Source organism: Protopterus annectens, chromosome 9.part0, assembly GCF_019279795.1.
Source record: "Protopterus annectens isolate FY-2018-M chromosome 9.part0, PAN1.0, whole genome shotgun sequence".
NCBI classification, from domain to species: Eukaryota; Metazoa; Chordata; order Ceratodontiformes; family Protopteridae; genus Protopterus; species Protopterus annectens.
Window position 1 is genome coordinate 899148288 of NC_056743.1, and position 20860 is coordinate 899169147.

At 41.6% G+C, this 20860-nt stretch overlaps 1 protein-coding gene across 1 annotated transcript in view; it reads right to left on the bottom strand.

Annotated features, from left to right (window-relative positions):
* The window catches only part of LRP1 (LDL receptor related protein 1), a 2772300-nt gene that overhangs the window by 2046577 nt on the left and 704863 nt on the right, over window positions 1–20860 (bottom strand). The window contains exon 7 of the mRNA XM_044083629.1: window positions 8451–8613. Coding sequence (XP_043939564.1) covers window positions 8451–8613 — 163 coding nt within the window. The remainder of the gene's footprint in view (window positions 1–8450; window positions 8614–20860) is intronic.

Genomic DNA, 20860 nt, shown 5'->3' on the forward strand with positions numbered 1-20860 from the left:
GCTGAAACACCTGATGTTCATAAGGGTCATTTGCATATATTCCATGTGCCTCTGATAAAAAGAGGTTTGAGAAGTCACTCGGTGGAAGTTCTAGCTTGACTCGAGTTTTCATTTAGTTTTTACTGTTTGTTTCAGTTTATGGTAAGTAACCTATACAACTGTACTATATATATTTCACTGTTGCAGTCATAAACCCAAAGCTGACCCGCCTCCCCCTCAATATGGGAGGGTGGTAAGCAACTTGTGGAAGGCCGGAGAATGCCTTGAACGATAGAGGAGACAAATACATCCTGGCCTTATCCACAGAGTTTTGAGGATGTGCAGACTGGGGAGCAAGTGGCTGCTTCTAACTTTCCATGCATACTTACCCCTCTGTTAGAAGGGCAGCAGTAGTGGTTACCCTTATATTGTGCACTCTGATAGAACCAAGCAGACCTTTGCCATGGTGCTTGCAGCACAAACCAGTGCAAAGACTAAGCCCACTTGGAAAGTATCTTTAAAGGCTAGTAACCTACCTTTACCTACAGCAATGGAGGGAAACATTTACTGTAATTTTCTTAGCTCTTTGGTCCTCTCAGGTGTCTGTGCACATAAAATAGGCCGCAAAATGGATTTGATCGGACAGACGTCTGTCACTACCTTTGAAAGATAAGTCCATAAAATCATTCTATACTTGTGGAACTGCAATAAAGAAAGGTTCCCTGTACAAAAGTGCTTGGAGTTCAGAGATCCTTCTGGCTGTAGTCAAACATTTTAATGCACAACAGCTGCAAGCTCAAGGTGGCGCATAAGGTTAACTTCTTGAGGACAAACTTCAAATCACAAGCTTGGGCCCCCCCCCCCACCTTTGCTGAAAGTCTAACAGGAAGTACGTCTTGATTTTTAACACATGTATGCACCAACTAGGAAGGGAAAACATAGAAAGATACTGCAAAACTGAGGATAGCTCTGCTAGTTCAGCACCCATGTTTTATTCTTTGAACCCAGAGAGAAAGGCTCTTCTATTTGGCCAAGGAGGGAGGACTTTCAAGTACTAAACCACCTAGCTTCCCTCATTACTTTTAGCACATTCTTGGAGTAAATGTGATCAAAAGGCAGCAAAGGTCAAATGCTCAACACTGCTAACTTGAATGTGGCCAGGTCTGTGTGTATCAAACACCCCCAAGCTGCATCAGGAGAACAACCTGCTGAAAGACCATTAGTGTCTTCTCCCTTACCATCTCCAGGAGTACAGAGAACTAGTATAGACTTGTCCAAAAAGTATTACTTCTGGCCTCGCCTCCATTACCTTTTGCACTGTCCTGGGAAGCAAGAGGACAGGAGGGACGGCATAAATAAACAGATTTGCCCAATTCAGGGTGAAGGCATGGACTGCCCAAGCTGGTTTGTGCAGAATTCTGGATCAGAACTTCCTTAGCTGTCTGTTCTCCAGAAAAGTAATTACCTATTTCTGGTACTTTTAGCTGGCTATTAAATCCAGGGATGTGTAACTATGCATCATGTACTTGTGGGGTCTGCTGTTATCCTGTTCAACCTGTTTGTCAAGGAGTTCTCCTGAGTATGCATATAGCTACTCCTCAAAGTCTGTGCCTCCAGTGCCCCCTCCTATTCCTGTATAGGTAGTTTGCAGAGCAGTTAGAAGCATACTCCCAATTTGTTTTCCTGAAGGCTCTGACTGTCAGACTGGCCATCATCGCCTGTGTGTCTGTATGTTTTCCTATCTGTGGTGCGCCAGGAGCTCCATGCACTCAGATTCTAGGTGTGGACCTCCCCACACTATGACTGAGACACTGGGAATTAAGGCTCGATGTGGTGCAGGCTGACTGAAAGACATCCCCACATTCTTGTGTCCCCCATCATATCCACCCTTATATAACTCTTTTGTGACACATGGCAGCAGTGGGGTGAGAGACTTTAAGGACGGATTCTGTTGCTCCAAGTGTTACTTAGAAGCTTCTGTAATATTCTCTCATGAAACCTTGCTAATGGTACTATTAGAATGGTGGAGGCCATGAACAGGATCCTCAGGCATACCCTGGAAATGGCTTCTGTCCTCAGGGCTGTGTCCCAGAAGAAGGAAGTGATGAGGTTACTCTTTTTCTGGGGCATAGATGTCCTGAATAATGTTTTACCTAGGCAGGCCTCCAGGAAACCACATAAATGAAGGGGTTGTCTTTTGTTATTAAAAAAAGAGTACAAAAGATAAAAGTAATATTGACAAACGAATAAGATGATGTAGAACTTCCAGATTTGAAGGCATACTTAGAGACCATGTAGCTTAGACTATCAAAGTTGATTCAGAACTCAAAATATATATTCATATAGAAGCAAATGACAGGTATTGTATCTGATGAGACAATGACAAGTGTGGACATTTGGGCATATTTACACAAGGAATATAAAAGCAAGTCTTTACTTTAACTGCAGGCACACCTTGGGTAAAAAAAACAAAGAAAACCATCGATGGAGTATTTTACAGAAAGAAATAAGAAAGACTTGCAAGAAAATGTAATAAGCTATGGAAAAGACAGAACAAAGAACAGAGACTTTGGGAGCAGATGATAAAGGGAAACAATGTAATAAAATGAGATGAAGCTAGGCAAACATGTAGGTTACTAAACTCGGATCACCTTGGATACAAAGGTCTAATGTTAAGGATGAAGGAGAATGCACGGAGACTAGATTATACATTTGTTAAACCACAAATGGTAGAGTTTATATTCGTAGCCAGAACAGAAATGGCAGACTGCAAAAGGAATACTAAAGGACAGCAGACAAGACACTGTAAGACTTGAGAAAACAATACAATATAAATTTAAAAATAGAATGAAGTCAAAGATTTGATGTTACAAATGAACAAAGGTGAGAAAAATACCTTAGCCCTAGATAGGATACTAAACTGAGAAAGTTTAGAATTTTTGCAAAGAAATATTCACACAAACATTATACACCTCCTAGGATTGACAAAATGTTCCTGCAGACAAGAGACAGATGTCTGAGATTTGATGGTTTAAAATAACTTAAAAATATACATTTTAGGACTGTACAGAGTTGCTTCAGTATGTTCTTCTTTCGGCTTTTCCCGGTTAGGGGTCGCCACAGCGGAACTCTGGTCTGGTAATGATTGTCAGTAGTTTTTTTTTTTTTTTTTTTTTTTACGGCGCCGAGGTGCCAGCCCGACGCCCAGCCTTCAATGAAGGCACGCCCATTCACGCATGTCTTTCGAAAGCCACTCGACCGCGGGGAGTACATGTAGACTCCACACAGAAGGTGCTCCAGCCAATAATCAAATGGGAGAAGCTCTTGCTGTGAGGCGACAACGCTACCGCTGCACCACCATGGCTACAGAGTTGCTTCCGTATATGCAGTGAAAAAATAAAATATTGCCACTAGTTACTTTCTGATCAAATACTGCACTGCAAATAGTTAAATTGTTTGTGCAATAAGCAAAGTTAGAATAAATTTGATATTAAAACTAAACAATACATATTCATGATATATGGACTTGCAGGTTTAATGACAAGTTATTGAAAAATAAATGAAAGCACAGACTTGTCTGACATGAGGCTAGTTTTAGTATTATATAAACAATCATAAAATGGTTGTATCAGCAATCGGTGATAAAATAAAAAGTCTGATATGCATGGGGATTTGACTGTATGTAAAAATTAAAACATGGTAATCAGTAAAATGATGCTCTATTTTAAAAAACAGACTGAAGCCCCTGGAACTGAGGAGGGCCATTCATCAACCTTTTTCCTCATCCAAGGTGTGCTCCAGTGTCCTTAGATGCCTAAATGTCCTATCTTACCAGGGGAGAGAGAAACTACTGCAGCAAGATGGGTGGGGTCAACAGACAGCAGGCTCCCCCAGATAGCCCAAAGCAGTAGAATATTAGCACCTCTACATGCAATAGCAGTGCATCACAAAAAACTTGCTTCTGTCAATGTCCTCACACTGTACAGCACAGCTCAACTTTTTTCTACCTGTGTATACCACAGGAAACTCCAATCCATCCCTTGATTTCTCCCTTACTAAAGTGCATAACCATGTACTTTTTACATTTAACCCTGGCTTTCCTGTCTGTAAGCCACACCAGATCATTCTAGACACGGATTCTCTTGTTTTTCACACTGTGTCTAGCTTTTGTATAGCTACAGAACAGGGTGCATGCATACTGGAGTTACAGTGTCACAAACACCCTGTAAAAGCACTGTATCTGGCACAAAACTCTGCAGCACACCACTGGTTACTGGTTTCTTCTTAGCAGTTTCTGACGTTTAACAACCAGTGTCAGAAATGGATCAGGGCAGACTGGCAACACTGTTGACACGCATTGACAGGCTCATAGGTGTACACTAGGCTAATGATCACAGGGGTCTTTTAAGCCTAGTCATGCATCCCAAATGTATCTGAAAAAGTAGTAGAGCTGTCCAACATTTACAGGAAATGTTTCTAATAATTTTATGTTAAGCCTGCTTCACTGGATTCTAGGTTCTGGAATCTGTAGAATAAACCTTAGGGCAATGAACATAAAGCAGCTTTGTTTTATGTTAAAAACTCCAGCCACTGGACATGGCAATGTCATATCAGGATTATTTTAAGCAGCTATTTATTATTACTAAACGAAAAACACATTAAAAGGGAGTTTTGATTTCACACTGAATCTCCTTTCTATTTCTCCTTTCAGGAGTTCAAATATTCTGTCACTGAAAAATCAAGGCTTGCTTAAGACACTTCCAATCCCTGTAAAGTAATTGGTCTGGTTTGCTCTGCTTTCTAAAACATTAATAAAACTGTGGTGCAAAGGGCTGAACTGCACATTGATAATCCCTTCAAAGTGCCAAATGTAAGCAGCACAAGAATCTCTTGCCAATTAATTACCTCGTGTGTGCAATCAAGAGGTACAGGGCACAAAATCATTCTATGACAATACCGTGGTATAAGACAAACAAATCATACTTTGAGTGCCTGACTCCTTGGTTCATTCTGCAGGAACCTTTTGTCTACTTTGCAGACTGGAGAAAAACAGGATGTGATTATCTACAACATGGTTAAAATTGATCTCAGTGGCCACATTCAGATTTGAAAAGGAATAAGGAATGTACAAGATTTAGAATTTAACACTCCTTCTGGGATTTGTCATTGTACTTAATTTCATGCATAATCCAGAATGAGTTTTCTATAACAATAAAATCAAAGATGGCCATAATTCAATGGTCATAGAGATGTTTAATTTCACTACAACTGAAATACAAATAGAAACTTGTCTAGAATCATGCTTACTGAAGTCTGCTTTGAGAAGATACTGTAAAACGATAAACATTAATGCAAAACTACAAGCCCATGTAGACATACTTGTACACAATATATACAGAACCGGAAAAAACATTGTAAAAGACTCCCCCCAATCTCAACAAGTGTTTGAAAACTCAAGGCCCTGTAACTTCAACAAAATAAAACAAGTCAGTCAAAGTTTCAACTTAATCAAGCTTAAAAGTGTTTTTCTGCATGGTTCAACCTCCCACATTCTCCATTTAGAGGATCTCACTGCCCCTTGACTTACACATACCAACAACAGTCATATGGTGGCAAAACAAGAAAAGAAAAGGAATCACTACAAGTGTGGTTTAATTCTTACTAGTTCACAACAAGAAACTATGCAGTGATTTCTTATTTGAAATGGTACATACGAGTTCAACATCAGGGAGCCAAACTAGAGTTTGAAAATTCTAAATTTTGTACTTGAAGAGTAGCGTAATGATTTAAAAATCACAGGCCATCATACTAAGGAAAGTAATTTAGCACTCTCAGTCTACCGAGAATATAACAGCCAACAATTCTAAAAGCTAATAAAAATAGAAAGGTATTCAAAACAAGCAGTATGGAGGCATATACAAAACAAGGAACAACATTTTCACTTTTGAACAATGATCAATGTATCTACATATAACCTTAGTAGATACATGCTTCTATTTTTGCAGAGATTATGATTACTTGAGGTAAAGGCAAGGCTTGTATGAATGAATTCTCCATAACCTCTCTGTGGGTAGCTGTAATGCTGCTGCTTAGAGTCTGCCTTCAATAATACTACAGCTAACACAAACACTACTGCCAGTAAAGAATGCGTGTTATATTTAAACACAAAGCAATCCTCACTCTGCGTGAGGCACCAGTCATCAATCATAGTTCATAATTAATTTCAAATAATACCCTACACATCTGAACAACATAAGACCATCATGCACTGCCAAGTTAAAGCCTAGTTTTACTTCTGTAGAGGATGACTAAATTGACAAGTCTGGTACTGTTTTCTCTTTACACAAACTGTGGATGTTCCATGTGATGTACTTGTAATTACTACGCAGGACAATACAAGTTACTAGGTACTGGTGAAAAATGGGAATCTTAAAAGGGAGCTGAAAAATGAAGTGGGTATTGGAGAGGAAACAAGACTTGGACTGAAGTTTAAACACTTCAAGGGAGAAGGATCTTCAAAATATGACCATGAACACTAGGAGTGTCTAAGACGACTGGGAGGATAAAGGACAGACAAAATAAGAGCCACTGGGACAATTTACTCCCAGAGCTAGATGTTCTGGCAACTGTCTCAGGAAAATCTTGCAACTGGTTTTCCTTTTTACCTTAAACACAAAGACCAGTTTCCAGAACATCAACAGTTCAGAAGTAACAGATCTTCCCTATACCTGTTAAACAGAGACTTAAGGTTTGTTTTCTGCCATAAGACACTGCAATAAGTCAAGAAAATTTAAGTTTACAAAAAAAATATATATATTTCTCACACCTGACCACCCTGGCAGCTGTCTCATAAAAACCTTGATCTCTGTCATTACAATTCTGTTCTCCATAACTCCTCACATCTGTACAAGTCGATTTTCAAAAGTTAAAAACTACACGTCAATGACTACCCAAATTAACTCTCAGATCCAGAGTAACTAATAGTAACTGCTCCAAACTGGCAACTGATTTAACTATATCAACCTCTATACTGTATGCAGTGTTATACACCCAGAAATATAAGCACCTTATTAGAAACATTTGCTTGTACACCCCCTACACAACCTCAAATCCCCAAATTACTAGGGTCTTGGACTTCCTAATAGTGATGAAGCCTTAAGCAAAGTATTCTCAGTCTGATGCAACAAACTCTCTCAATTACAGCAAGTCATGCAAACTTGAGAGTGATGGTGAATAAATTAACTAATCCCCCCCACCCCATCCCCGTTTCATTAGGTACAGAGCATGCCTTACTAATGGCATTGAATATAGAGCTCACACTTCTGGTACCAACACATCTGAAATTTAGCACTGAACTTTAATTTCTTCTATGTGCTGACTTGTGCAAGTTTTACTGAATTCTTCCTAGAAAGCAAACAAGATATGAAGAATATGCATGTAAAAAATGGAAAGAAAATCACGTAATGGTGTGATTTCAGAGATTATAAATACTCTTATAAATAGGCAGGGGGCAGCAGACAGAAAAGTTAAAAAAATGTTGTTGTTGTCTTTCGGCTTTTCCCGGTTAGGGGTCACCACAGCGGAACTCTGGTCCGCTAATGATTGCCAGTAGATTTTCATGAACACCGAGGTGCCAGCTCGATGTTCAACCTTCAACGAAGGCATGCCCATTTACGCATGTCTTTCGAACGCCCACCCAACCGCGGGGAGGACATGCAGACTAAATCTGTGAAAAATATTTCAATAAAAGGAGACTTCAAATGTGCAAAAAAGACACAAATATCCATTAGCAAAACAGAACTAAAAAACTGATGAAAATAGGTCTTGAATGACTCACATGAAAGAAAAGAGACTGAGTGGGCCAAGATTGTCCTTAATTATGGAATCATCTTCTAATGCACAGCTTTCAGCAACCAATGAAGCTTACACAAAACTGTCATACATTGTCACATGACACCTTATAAGGAAAAAAAAAGAATGTTTCACATAAAATTAACTTTCTACGCTACACTGCAACTGTCGGCTCTGCAACCTCCCTTCCAGATTTTGGGACAAACAAATGACAAGTCACTTACGTACATCCTACACGAGGTACACACATGAAGATAAAGCAGAAAAGGCAATAAATTTCTTAGTTGATTACTAACAATACCCCACTTGATCTTTAAAGACAAAACTGAGAGCAAACAGCATTGCCCCTAATTAAAACTACTGCATCTAAGAATGTCAAAGCAAAGGAGACAAAATTAACAGCAAATTACAAGAAATCAGAAAATCCCATTACTGACAACATATATGAACTTGTATTTCCTTTTTAAACACAAACTAAACAATGGAAGATTTATAACTGCACAACACAGGCACTGATACTAGTTCAAGTACCCATACAATTAAAGAGACTTTCAAACTTATTTGTATCATACACTGTAATGCAGTGCAGTTATAAAGTAAAACAAGAAAAATTAAGTTACCCCATGGTTGGATCCAAAGCAATTCCTTTTGGGTTGTAAAGCTCCAAATCTATTAATGTGACACAGGTCTCCCCATTTCTATTGCAAACAAATATTCGGTCATCCACATCATCAACAAAGTAGATGTTTCCCGTCAACCAGTCAATTGCTATCTGTTCCACATCTGTACAAAGGAAAGACAAATTAGAATGTAGCAAATTAAAGTGCAGTTTCAAAAAAAAAAAATGCTTTTGCTCTAAATAACATGCAAATGTGATACACTGACTCATTCATTTATTATAAAATTAATACAAGTTAATATTTTATCAAATTCTGCCTGTAGTACCTACAGAATTCTATTCAGTAGCACATTAATTGCACCAGACACCCCTTCTCCATACTGTCACTGATCCTTATCAGCTATGAATCCCCACTACCACCATCCTTTCCATTGTGTTTCTTCCAGCCCAGCCCACATATTGTTAAACTCTGCTACCAATACTCCAGTGATTTAGTACTTCAATTGATGTTTCCTTATCCTAGCTCATGCTTCTCAGAATGCCTTATGACTCCTGAGCACCACTTCATTACTAACGCACAGTCGTGCGAGTACATTCCTCCTATGAGATGTGACAGTGTTTTCTTCCTATACGTAGATGCTCAAATTAAAGCTCACTATCGCAATGCTAATAATTCAAGGGAATACTCAAATATTCACTGGTGGAGGTCTGCTCTTCTGGCCCAGCTCGAGTTCTAGCGGAACTCCTCACCTGGGCTAGGAGATGTGAAGTCTGGCTTAACAGGGAGAACAGGTCAGTGTCTTTCAGGGTTACAAGTGCATCCAGTAAAAGGACATGTAACATCCACTGGTCCTCAGTCTAAAGAACTCTAGACAGTCTCAGCAGGTCAACTCACCAGCTTGGAAGAGATCACAGCCCTGAAGTTCCATGACAAATCAGAGGTAGTCTAACATCACAATGCTCAAGTGCAGTCTACTCAAACTTGTAGATAGACAAATCTAGGTTTCCCTTTCTCACCAATAAAAGAAAAGAAAATGGGCGACGACTTCTTGTCCACTTCCCACCAAAGGGATAAAAAGGAAAAGTGTAACTACTTAAGGGAAAAAGAGGCAGCTTAAACTGCCCCACTGATCCTAACATTTGAATATCTAATGTTATGAGCGTACACATGCATTTGTACTATGCTCATTGTAAAGACCACTCTTGCATTAACAAGCAGATTCGACACCCATGGGAAAAGTTGCTACATCAAAGACGGCATGGTTAAGATGTGCCTTCCAATGCTGCAGATGTGTACTATGTCCTGCTTCTGGGCCAAATGTCCAGTATGTAAGTTTGAAAAAGTTGGAAACTAAACTACATGGCTACCTTTGTTGCCACATTTCTAAAAAGGCTGCTGTTATACATGATGCCCAACACAGCAACACCTTAGTTGGTGTCCCAAAATTATCCACTGTTACAGCAAAATGTAATGCATTTAGCCAGGTACTTTAACAGTGTGTCCTTGGATACAAGCCAAGACTGCATGCATGGAATGAAAGCTGCCAAATGATGAGTAAAGTGTCTTTAGATGTTTGTCCTTTTGTACAGTATCGCAGCTGCCCATGCACATCCAACAAGTGGTAACATCCTCCACCACCACTGAGAAAGAATATATGAACACACTTGTATTAAAAAATGTATATCTACCAATGCACTCTATAGACACACATTACAATGTCCCAACTACTAAATGTTTACATTTTATGTGATAGACAAAGTACATGTTTCCGAAAGTAGAGGAAACAAAACTCATATTACAAGAGGAAAAACTTCAATGGCAGCTTCAGTTAGCAGCTACTAAAAGACCAGGTCTAAATGACAAAGCATCCATTAGCAGTATACTTAAAAGCATAAACTTTGTAATAGTTTAAAGCAGTTTTCATTTTACAAACATGCATCTCTGTTTTATTTATATCGTTTATATTCTGCATGCGTGGGTATATTTATACACACACACACACACACACACACACACACACACACACACACACACACTTTATTGGTTACTTCATTGGAATTACACAATGCATGGATAGCAGTGCTCTTGCACTTTAAATTTCTAGGAAGTATTATTCCCAGTTACTAACTGAAACAATGAATTCATTTGTTACAACTCTTTGAAACTTACTACTTAAAATCTGTATTTTGATTAATCGTGTATCTCTAATGATGCCTTCAGACGGAAGGAGAAAGCTCCAAGAATTTCATTAAATAAAACTTTGGTTTTATTTATTTTTTCGTCTACAGTCCGTCCTAAGGCATTCCACAAAGGTTTTTGGTAATTTTAGTTATTTGAGTACCTTTAAGTTAACCATCTAGACTCAACATCTGCCTTTTCTCTTTGCGGAGTTTGCTGGAGTATGATGCCCTTTTTTTTTTTTTATATAAAGTGAACTACCAAATCTGGTTAACAGGAAAAAATTATACTCCTTAAGAGTGAACCTGTAAGCCATTCTAAAAACTATAGACCAATAACATGTCTTCCGATGATGTAAAAACAATATACTGGAAATGATGGAGTCAGAGTTTATAGTCATTTAGAGGAAAACTCACTCATGGCAACAGAACAAAAGGGTAACAAAAGAAAGTCACATGGAACAAAGGATCATCTGATACTAAAAAAGCCATAATGGAAACCTCTAAAAAGGGGATGAGTCGAAGTATAGCATGGACAGATTACAAAACAGCATCTAACAACATCCCACACTCATGGATAAAGGAGTGATTACAAATGTACAAGATGCATCCTACATCGATCAGTTACATTACCAGTGGTCAAGAAAAGTACAGTTGTGTATACTTACCATAAATGTAGATGTTCAAGTGTATTCACTGTTGCAGTCATCACATTTGGGTTATCTGCTTGCAGTAGCCCTCGGTCGACCTGATTATTAAAGTCTTGGGTCCTGCTTCGGATGCAGTCTCATCTTCCATGACGTCAGGTAGTCAGGAGTATAAAGCATGCAGCCGACGCCATTACATCAGTTTTTCTTGCTCCAGATGTCAGGTGCCCCATAATGGGAAGCAATTATATACAAGGATACACCTCCAACAAAAAAGCAAATACACCAAAAAGCTTTACGCATAGCAAACGAGAATAGAGGTATAGTCAATAGAAGTCAAAGGGCTGGAGGGAGGGTAACCAGGACTGCAACAGTGAATACACTCTAACATCTACATTTATGGTAAGTGTACACAACTGTACTATGTTCTTCGAGTTTCACTGTTACAGTCATCACATTTGGGTAGATTCCCAAAGCTAAGGATGGGAGGAGGTAATTAGATAGCATTAGGATCATACTATGTTCTTTGTGTTTCACTGTTACAGTCATCACATATGGGTAGATTTCCAAAGCTAAGGATGGGAGGAGGTAATTAGATAGCATTAGGACCGGCTATAAGGCCCTGCAAGACTGCAGTGGCAAAGCCAGCTCTGGATTTAGAAAAAATTGGTAAGTGAAGTTATGTACAGAACTCCAGGTAGCAGCTTCTATGATGTCCCTGGTAGGAACACCTCTGAGTAAGGCTGTAGAGGTAGATGCAACCCTGATTTGAATGTGGTCTTATCCCCTGTGGGGTAGGTTTTCCAGGGTGTTTATAGCAGAAATGAATGCAGTGGCTTATCCACTTAGAAATGGTTTACTTTGAAATGGCCTTCCTCTCTGTCCCTGCAGCAAATGCAACCAGCAGCTGTTCAGATTTCCTGAGAGGTTTAGTCCTGCCCAAGTAAAATCTAAGTTGTCTGTGCATGTCCAAGGAGTGCAGTATTCGTTCCCCTTTGTTCTGTGGATTAAAAAAGAAGGTAGGCAAATGAATGGACTGATTTAGGGCCACACTGGATACCACCTTGGGCATGAAAGAGGGATTGGTCCTGAGAGACACCCTGTCCGCGTGAAAGATGATGAAAGGCTCCACTGCCATGAGAGCCTGTAATTCAGACACCCTTCTTGCTGAAGTGTTGGCTAGAAGGAAGGCTGTTTTCCAAGAAAGGAATTTCAACTCTGCATTTGCAGCTGGCTCAAAGGGAGGTAAAGTGAACTTTTCCTGTACAAAGGTAAGGTCCCAGGCTGGAGTAGGGGCTCTCCTGAATGGCCTTAATTTTTTGGCCTCTCTGAGGAACTGCTTCAGCAGTAGATGAGAGAAGAGGGGTGGATCTGTATTGTAATGAGCTGAAATGGCTGAGGCGTGAATTTTGATGGAGGAAAAGGAAAGGCCCTTGTGAAGCATCTCAGTTAAGTATTGAAGAATCTGAGGTAAATTGGGCGCTGCTGTGCCCATCCCTTGAGTTTGGCTCCAGGAACAGAATAGTACAGTTTTGTACCTACCATAAATGTAGATGTTCGAGGATTCCATTGCTGCAGTCCTGACTATTGGGTATAGTCCGCGTCCAGTCGGCCCGAATACCAGAGTATAAGGCTGACGTCGGTCAGGGCGCATTAGACTGACGTCAGTACGTCAGGGTACTAATGCGCATGACCGACGTCATATCCTCAGTCTTTTCTTGCCCCAGATGTCAGAAGACCCTAAAAAGACAAGCCCCAAAAAACCTGCACCAAAAACATGTACAATATATACAACAATATATACAAAAATATAGACATGTAAACTCACCTACACAACCACCCCTAAATACAGAGGGGAAGGAGGGAGGGTAAATTGGACTGCAGCAATGGAATCCTCGAACATCTACATTTATGGTAGGTACAAAACTGTACTATGTTCTTCGTCTTCCATTGCTGCAGTCCTGACTATTGGGTAGAATCCCAAAGCAGAGGTAAGGGAGGCTGGCAAATCATAAAGAAGTAGGAGCTGACAACATGCCTTGCAAAACAGCTGTGGCAAAACCAGCCCTAGACTTAGAGTAGATAGGAAGGTGATAATGCTTAGAGAAAGTATGCACTGAACTCCAAGTAGCTGCTTCCAAAATATCCTTAGTTGCCACCCCCCTTAGAAATGCTGTTGAAGTGGCAGTAGCCCTAGTGGAATGAGGCCTAATCCCAGCTGGAATCTCCTTGCCATGATGGGAATAACAAAATGCAATGCAAAAGCCAATCCACCTAGAAATAGTTTGTTTTGACACAGGCTTGCCCTGAGAACTCAAAGCAAAAGAAACAAACAACTGCTGAGACTGCCTAAAATCCTTAGTCCTGCTTAAATAATAACGCAATTGCCTGTGTACATCTAAAGTGTGCAAAATCTTTTCCCCTTTATTTTGAGGGTCTGCAAAAAACGTAGGTAAATGAATAGTTTGGTTTAAAGCCACACTAGAAACCACCTTAGGCATAAAAGAAGGATTAGTGCGTAATGATACCCTATCCTTATGGAAAATCAAAAGGGCTCTACTGCCATAAGGGCCTGCAACTCAGACACCCTTCTTGCAGAAGTAATAGCCAACAGAAAAGCAGTCTTCCATGACAAGTATTTCAATTCAGTAGTAGCTGCAGGCTCAAAAGGTTGTAGAGTAAGTTTTTCCAACACAAAATTGAGATCCCAAGCAGGAGTAGGAGCTCTATTGGGGGTCTTATATTCTTTGCCCCTCTAAGAAACTGCTTGAACAAAGGATGCGAAAACATAGGTGGGTCACAATCATAGTGAGCTGAAATTGCTGCAGCATGAATCTTTATGGAAGAGAAGGACAAACCTTTGACCAATAATTCAGTAAGATATTGAAGAGCCACACTCAAATTAGGCTCAGAAATCTCCAAATTCTTTGCTGTACTCCAAAATAAAAATCTCTTCCATTTTTCTGCATACACTTTCCTTGTACTAGGTCTTCTAGCTTCCATAATCACATTCAAAACTTGTTGAGGAAGTTGAGACCTGCTGTGTTTCAACACAGAATATGCCAAGCTGTTAGATGAAGAGAGTGTAGCTTGACATTGAGCAGATGACCGTCCTTCTGAGATAACAGATGAGGAATCAGAGGTAAAGGCCATGGAGGCTTCTTTACCAGACTCCGTAGTAGAGGGTACCAGTGTTGCCGAGGCCAATCTGGAGCTATCAAAATCATCCTTGACCTGTCTTGTCTGACCTTTAACAGTACCTTTGGAAGAAGAGGTAGAGGTGGAAAGGAATACACATGAAGGTTTTTCCAACTGAAAGACAGAGCATCCACTTTCCAAGCTGTGTGATGAAACCCCTTTGTGCAATACTTTGGCAGCTGGTGGTTTAGTGGAGAAGCGAACAGATCTATGTCTGGAGTTCCCCATGACACTGTCAGTTTCTGAAATACATGAAGATCCAGTTTCCACTCGTGGGGATCCATGATTTGTCTGCTTAACACATCTGCTAAGGAGTTCTGTGCTCCTGGCAGAAACCTTGCCTGAAGAGTTAGTTGCAGGCTTAGCGCAGTCTCCCATAAAATCATTGCTTGCCTGCATAGAGGATAAGAATGTGTTCCCCCTTGCTTGTTGATGTACCACATGACAGTTGTGTTGTCTGTTAGAATCAACACCTGCCCTGGAAGAAGAAACTCCTTGAAAGCCATTAATGCAAACTGGACTGCTAACATCTCTTTCATGTTGATATGTAGATGCTGTAGTCTGGCAGGCCACTTGTCTTGTATCCACTTTCCATTTAGATGAGCTCCCCAAGCAATGTCCGAGGCATCCGTCGTCAAGATTTGACTTGCCTCTGGCCGGGTCACAGACAGTCCCTTGTTTAGGTGACATTCCTGAGCCCACCACAAGAATTCTTTTTGAAGGCAAGGTATTATTGGAATGACAGTGTCCAAATCCTGGCAGTGCTGTGTCCATACATTTTGAGATACCATTGTAACTTCCTCATATGCAGTTTGGCATTGGGAAGCACCAGAATACAAGATGCCATGAACCCTAATGCTTGAAGGACTGTCCTTGCAGTCAGCACGGACTGATGAGATAGTTGATGGAAGTAAAGTGACAGACTCTTTTGTTTGTCCGGGGTTAAAAAGGCCATCTGGGCTGCTGTATTCAGTCTCACACCCAGAAAGCACATGTCTTGAGAGGGTACTAGACTGGACTTTATTTCGTTCACAGAATACCCTAGGCATCTTAGCACTGCGATAACATATTCCAGGTGCTGTAGAAGAACTTCCTTTTCTTGAGCCAGAATCAGGCAGTCGTCCAAGTAAGGATAGATTTGAATTCCTTGAAGCCTGAAGTAAGCTATTACTGGAGCCAGAACCTTTGTGAACACTCTGGGCAGTAGATAAGCCAAAGGGCAATGCAGAGAACTGATAATGAGAATTTCCAGCTCGAAACCGCAGATACTTCCTGCAACTTAGCCTTATAGGCACATGAAGGTAAGCTTCTTTGAGATCTAAAGTTACCATCCAGTGATTTTTGCCCAGCAGAGGTAAAAGCTGTTGTAACGTCAACATCTTGAACTTGGGAATGTCCAGATAAGTGTTGAGGATAGATAAATCCAAAATTGGTCTCCACGTGTTTCCTTCTTTGGTACAAGGAACAGGCGAGAATAAAATCCTAGGCCCCTTTCTGATACAGGGACTGGCTGAATGGCCCCTATGTGAAGTAACTGAGAAACTTGCTTGTGAGCCTCTTTTCTTTGTGGAGGAGGAACGTCTGGCATGCCTTTGAAAGGGGCATTGTATGGAAATAAAATCTGTAACCGTGGTGAATGATATCCAACACCCATTTGTCTTGAGTAATTAAATCCCAATTTTCTTTGAAAAGAGACAGTCTTCCTCCCAAAGGAGCTGCCAAACGTGAATCTGCTGGCAGCTGAAAAGACAGGTCATTGGGTCTGTTTGAAAGGACTGACCCCTGCCCTCACCAGAAGTCTGAGCAGGTGAACTCCCTGTTCTAGGCCTAAAAGAACCTTGAGCCCTGCCCCTACCACGTCTAGACCTACCCCTAGACTGAGAATCATAAGCAGGATATGTCCACCCCTTAGCAGGCCAATTTCTACTAAACTTGGTGGCTGCACCTGCAAAAAATCTTTAACAGTTTGCATAGACTTAGCTTTGTCCTCCATTTTCTTTAAAACTGCTTCCACAGGCGATCCAAACAACACATCAGACTGTAAAGGAGCATCCAAAATCCTTGTCTTAACATGCTCAGCTAAATTCTGATCCTTCAACCAGGCATGCCTGCGAAGAACAGAACTGGTAGAAGCCACCCTCGAGGAGGCCTGTACAGCATCAAAACCACATTGCAAAGAATGCTTACCCACTTGTTCAGACACATGAACCAAATCCAGCAACTCTTTACACTCAATACCTTCCGCCAAAGCATCCACCTTAGATTTCAATTGTGAAAGGAGATAATTCTGATATTTTAGCATGTGAAACTGACAATTCAAAGCTCTCATGGCTAGAGTGGAAGAAGTATACACTTTCTTTCCCCACCTATCCAAAGCCCTTGCCTCTTTATCAGTGGGAACAGGATTTTTAACCACAGAGGCCTTTACACCCTTAGGCCCTTGAGAAATAGTTTCTGGGTCCGCCCTAGGACTCTTAAACAAATATTTATGAGCTTCGGGCACCCTATAATACCTATCAGGCTTAACAGGAGCAGGAGGCAAAGAATCAGGGTTCAGGGAAGCCTCTGCAAAACATCTTCCACCACATTCAACACAGGAGGAATAGCTAAAGGCCTATGCTGGGGTAAAACAAGAACTCCCTAAGCCTTTTCCTGGAATCAGAGTAATCCTGGCCTTCCCATTTAAAGTGCTCCCTCATGGAATGCAAAGTCTCTGAAAATGAGAAATCCTCAGGCGGAGAAGCTGTAGGAGTGGAATCATCCACATCAGAATCAGAATAAGTGGGATACTCCTGCATCTCTTCCACAGAAGATTCTGAAGCCTCTGAACACTGTTCAAAACTATCAAACTCCGGTTCCACCCTAGGCCTCTTATCAGGCGGGGGCATAGAACCCCTAATCATAGTAATCAAATCTTCTGCCATTTTAAGCATATGTTTCTTAGGTACAGAACCCGAAATGCTAGGAGAAGCCCCCACTAAAGCTGAACTAGGCCTACCTCTTAAAGAAGTTTTGGCAACAGAAGGAGAGGCTCTAACTACCTTGGGAAGAGAGGGAAGAACAGTCACCTGAGAAGCCCCCTCAGCCTGGCCTACCTCCTGAGAAGGCACATCCTGTAAGAGTATAGTTTCTGCCTGGGACTCCATGGAAACTCCTGGCAAAACCTCCGGCTCCACTGAGCCTTCTAAAGAACCGGCGTCCGGGACTGCGGTTCCTCAACCCTAGGCTTCACTGTTTTATCCTTGCGCTTCTTGAGGAAGCGGGCCGGAGCATCCGACGGCATTTTATAATTGCAACGTTTCCCAAACACTAACCTGGCACAGTCTAACCTCCTCTTAATAGTGCGTTTGTTAAACCTAGCACAAGAGCGGCAACCAACAACGTCGTGCTCAGGCCCTAAGCAAGGTATACACAAGGTATGATAATCCCTATGCGGTATCTGTTTCCCACAAGAAATACAGTTATTCACTTTTTCTGACATCCGGTAAAATACTGAGGCAAGAAAAAACCAAAATGTTCCCCAACGGGGTACTTAGCCAACTCTGTTTCGGTCTGAAACTCCGGTTTCGGAAATATTTCAGTACGCCAACCTGCACTCGCAAAACTGCTTCTGCATCGGACCATGCGGCAAAAAAGACTGGGGATATGACGTCGGTCATGCGCATTAGTACCCTGACGTACTGACGTCAGTCTAATGCGCCCTGACCGACGTCAGCCTTATACTCTGGTATTCGGGCCGACTGGACGCGGACTATACCCAATAGTCAGGACTGCAGCAATGGAAGACGAAGAACATCTTTTCCATTTTTCAGCATAAGATTTTCTAGTACTAGGCCTCCTTGCCTCCAAAATGACATCCATCACTTGCTTACTGAGGGATGGTAACGGAGAGATCAGGTAAGTAGCCAGGCTGCCAGATTCAAGGTTTGAAGCTGTGGGTGCAGAATCTGGCCATCCTGCTGGGACAGCAGGACAGGAGTCTGAGGCAGGTGCCATGGTGCCAGCAATGACACACTGCACAGGAGGGGGTACCAGTGTTGGCGTGGCCAGTCTGGTGCAATCAGTATTGTCCTTGTTTGTCCTGTTTGATCTTTAATAGTACCTTGGAGAGGCAGAGGGGGAAAGGCATAAATTGATAGGTTTTTCCAAGTGAAGGACGGGGCATCCACTTTCCAAGCTTGTTTGTAGGAAGTCCTTGCGCAGTATTTGTCCAAATGGTAGTTCTGGGGGGGGGGGGCAAACAGGTCTATCTCTGGGCTCCCCCCATTTGTTTCTCAACATGTTGAATATCTTTAGGTCTAATTTCCACTCGTGTGGGTCCATGAGATTTCTGCTTAGGTCGTCTGCCAGTGTATTTAGCTTTCCTGGCAGGAATTGAGCCTGTAGGTGCACTTGGTGGCTCAAGGCTGTGTTCCACAGAGCCATGGCTAGTCTGCAGAGAGGGTATGAGTGGGTTCCTCCCTGCTTGTTTATGTACCACATAACAGTGGTGTTGTCCATCTTTACCAATAATTGTCCTGGAAGAATGTGGTCCTTGAAGGCTGTCGGAGCATTCTGTACAGCTAACATTTCTTTTTGATTGATATGCAGGTGCATTTGACTTGGGTTCCATTTTCCCTGAATGTACTTCCCTGCCAGTTGAGCCCCCCATGCATAGTCTGATGTGTCTGTTGTTAGGGTTTGGGCGGCAGGGGGTAGAGTGAATGGCAGTCCCTGGTTTTGGTGGCAGGCCTCTGCCCACCAAAGGAACTCTATCTGTAGAATAGGTAGGATAGGAATCATTGATTCCAGATCCTGAGAATGTTGACACCATAGGCTTTTTTGATATCATTGTAGTTTCCTCATATGCAGTCTTGCATATGGAATTAGTAGAATGCAGGATGCCTTGAACCCCAGGGCTTGCAGCATTTTCCTTGCAGATAGCTGGGTCTTTGTGGCCAGTAGTTTGAAGTAGGCTGTCAAATTAACTTGTTTCTCTGGCGTAAGGTAGGCCATCTGGAAAGTTGTATTCAAGCTTGCTCCAAGGAATACAATTTGTTGGCAGGGTACAAGATGCGATTTCTTTTCGTTTATGGTGTACCCCAGAGAAGTTAACAATTTCCTTACAAATGCCAGATGATTTAATAGTATATGTCCTGGCTTTCTGCCTGAATTAGACAATCATCCAGGTATGGGTATATCTGAATATTTCTTTGCCTGCAAAATGCAGTGACTGGAGCTAGGCACTTTGTGAATACCCTGGGCGCAGTAGATATGCCAAAGGGCAGTGCAGAGAACTGATAGCGCATGTAGCCTGTTTTGAAGCGTAGGTATCTTCTGCAAGATTCCCTTATTGGGATGTGCAGGTATGCTTCCTTTAAATCCAGTGTTGCCAACCAGGCGTCTTTGCCTTGCATAGGAAGCAGCTGATGGAGAGTTAGCTTCTTGACTTTTGGGATTACCAAAAAAGTGTTTAGCATAGACAGGTCCAGGATAGGACGCCAGGAATTGTCTTTTCTGGGTCCAGAAAAAGGCTCGAGTAGAAACCTTGTCCCCATTCTTCTTTTGGTACAGGCTGAATAGCCCTGATGCTTAAAAGAGAGAAAACTTGCTTTTGAGCCTCTGCCTACTGATTTGGGGGTAGATATGGCCAACCGTTTGGGGTTGGTAAGGAGTGTAAGTGGAGTCTGTATCCTTGGAAAACTATATTTAAAACGCATTTGTCCTGGGTAATGAATTCCCAATTTTTTGCCTGCAGGGCAATCTTTCCCCCTAAAGGAGCAGTCAGTTGTGCAGGGCTTGGAAGGTTTAAAGTTAAGTCACTGAGACAGCTTACCATAGGGGGATGTCTTACTACTTCCTGTTTTGGAAGTGGGAGCCTCCCACCGCTTAGTCCTGTGAACACCTTGGGACTGAAGCCTGGGTGTTCTGCTGGTTCTGGGTTTGGACTGAGAAGACCTGGAAGAGGCAGGAAAGGACCAATTCTTGGAAGGCCAATGCCTATTGAATCTGGGAGGCTGTACTTGCAGGAAATCTTTAACAGTTTGCATAGATTTAGCTTTTTCCTCCATCTTTTTAAGTACTACTTCTGCTTTGTTGCCAAACAGGCGGTATTGGTTTAAGGGAAAATCCAACAATTTAGCTTTAACATGATCAGGCAAACCTTGCTCCTCACGCAAAACATGCTTTCTGAGAACAGACCCAGTAACAGCAGCCCTGCAAGATGCCTCTAAAGAATCAAAACCACATTGCACAGTATGTTTTCCAACTTGTTCAGCAGAATGCATTAAATCATGTAAATCTTTATTTTCAGCACGGTCAGGAATCAACATCATTTTCTGTTTAAGCAATCCAATGATATGCTGCTGATACTTTAACATGTTAAACTGGCAGTTCAAGGCCCTAATGG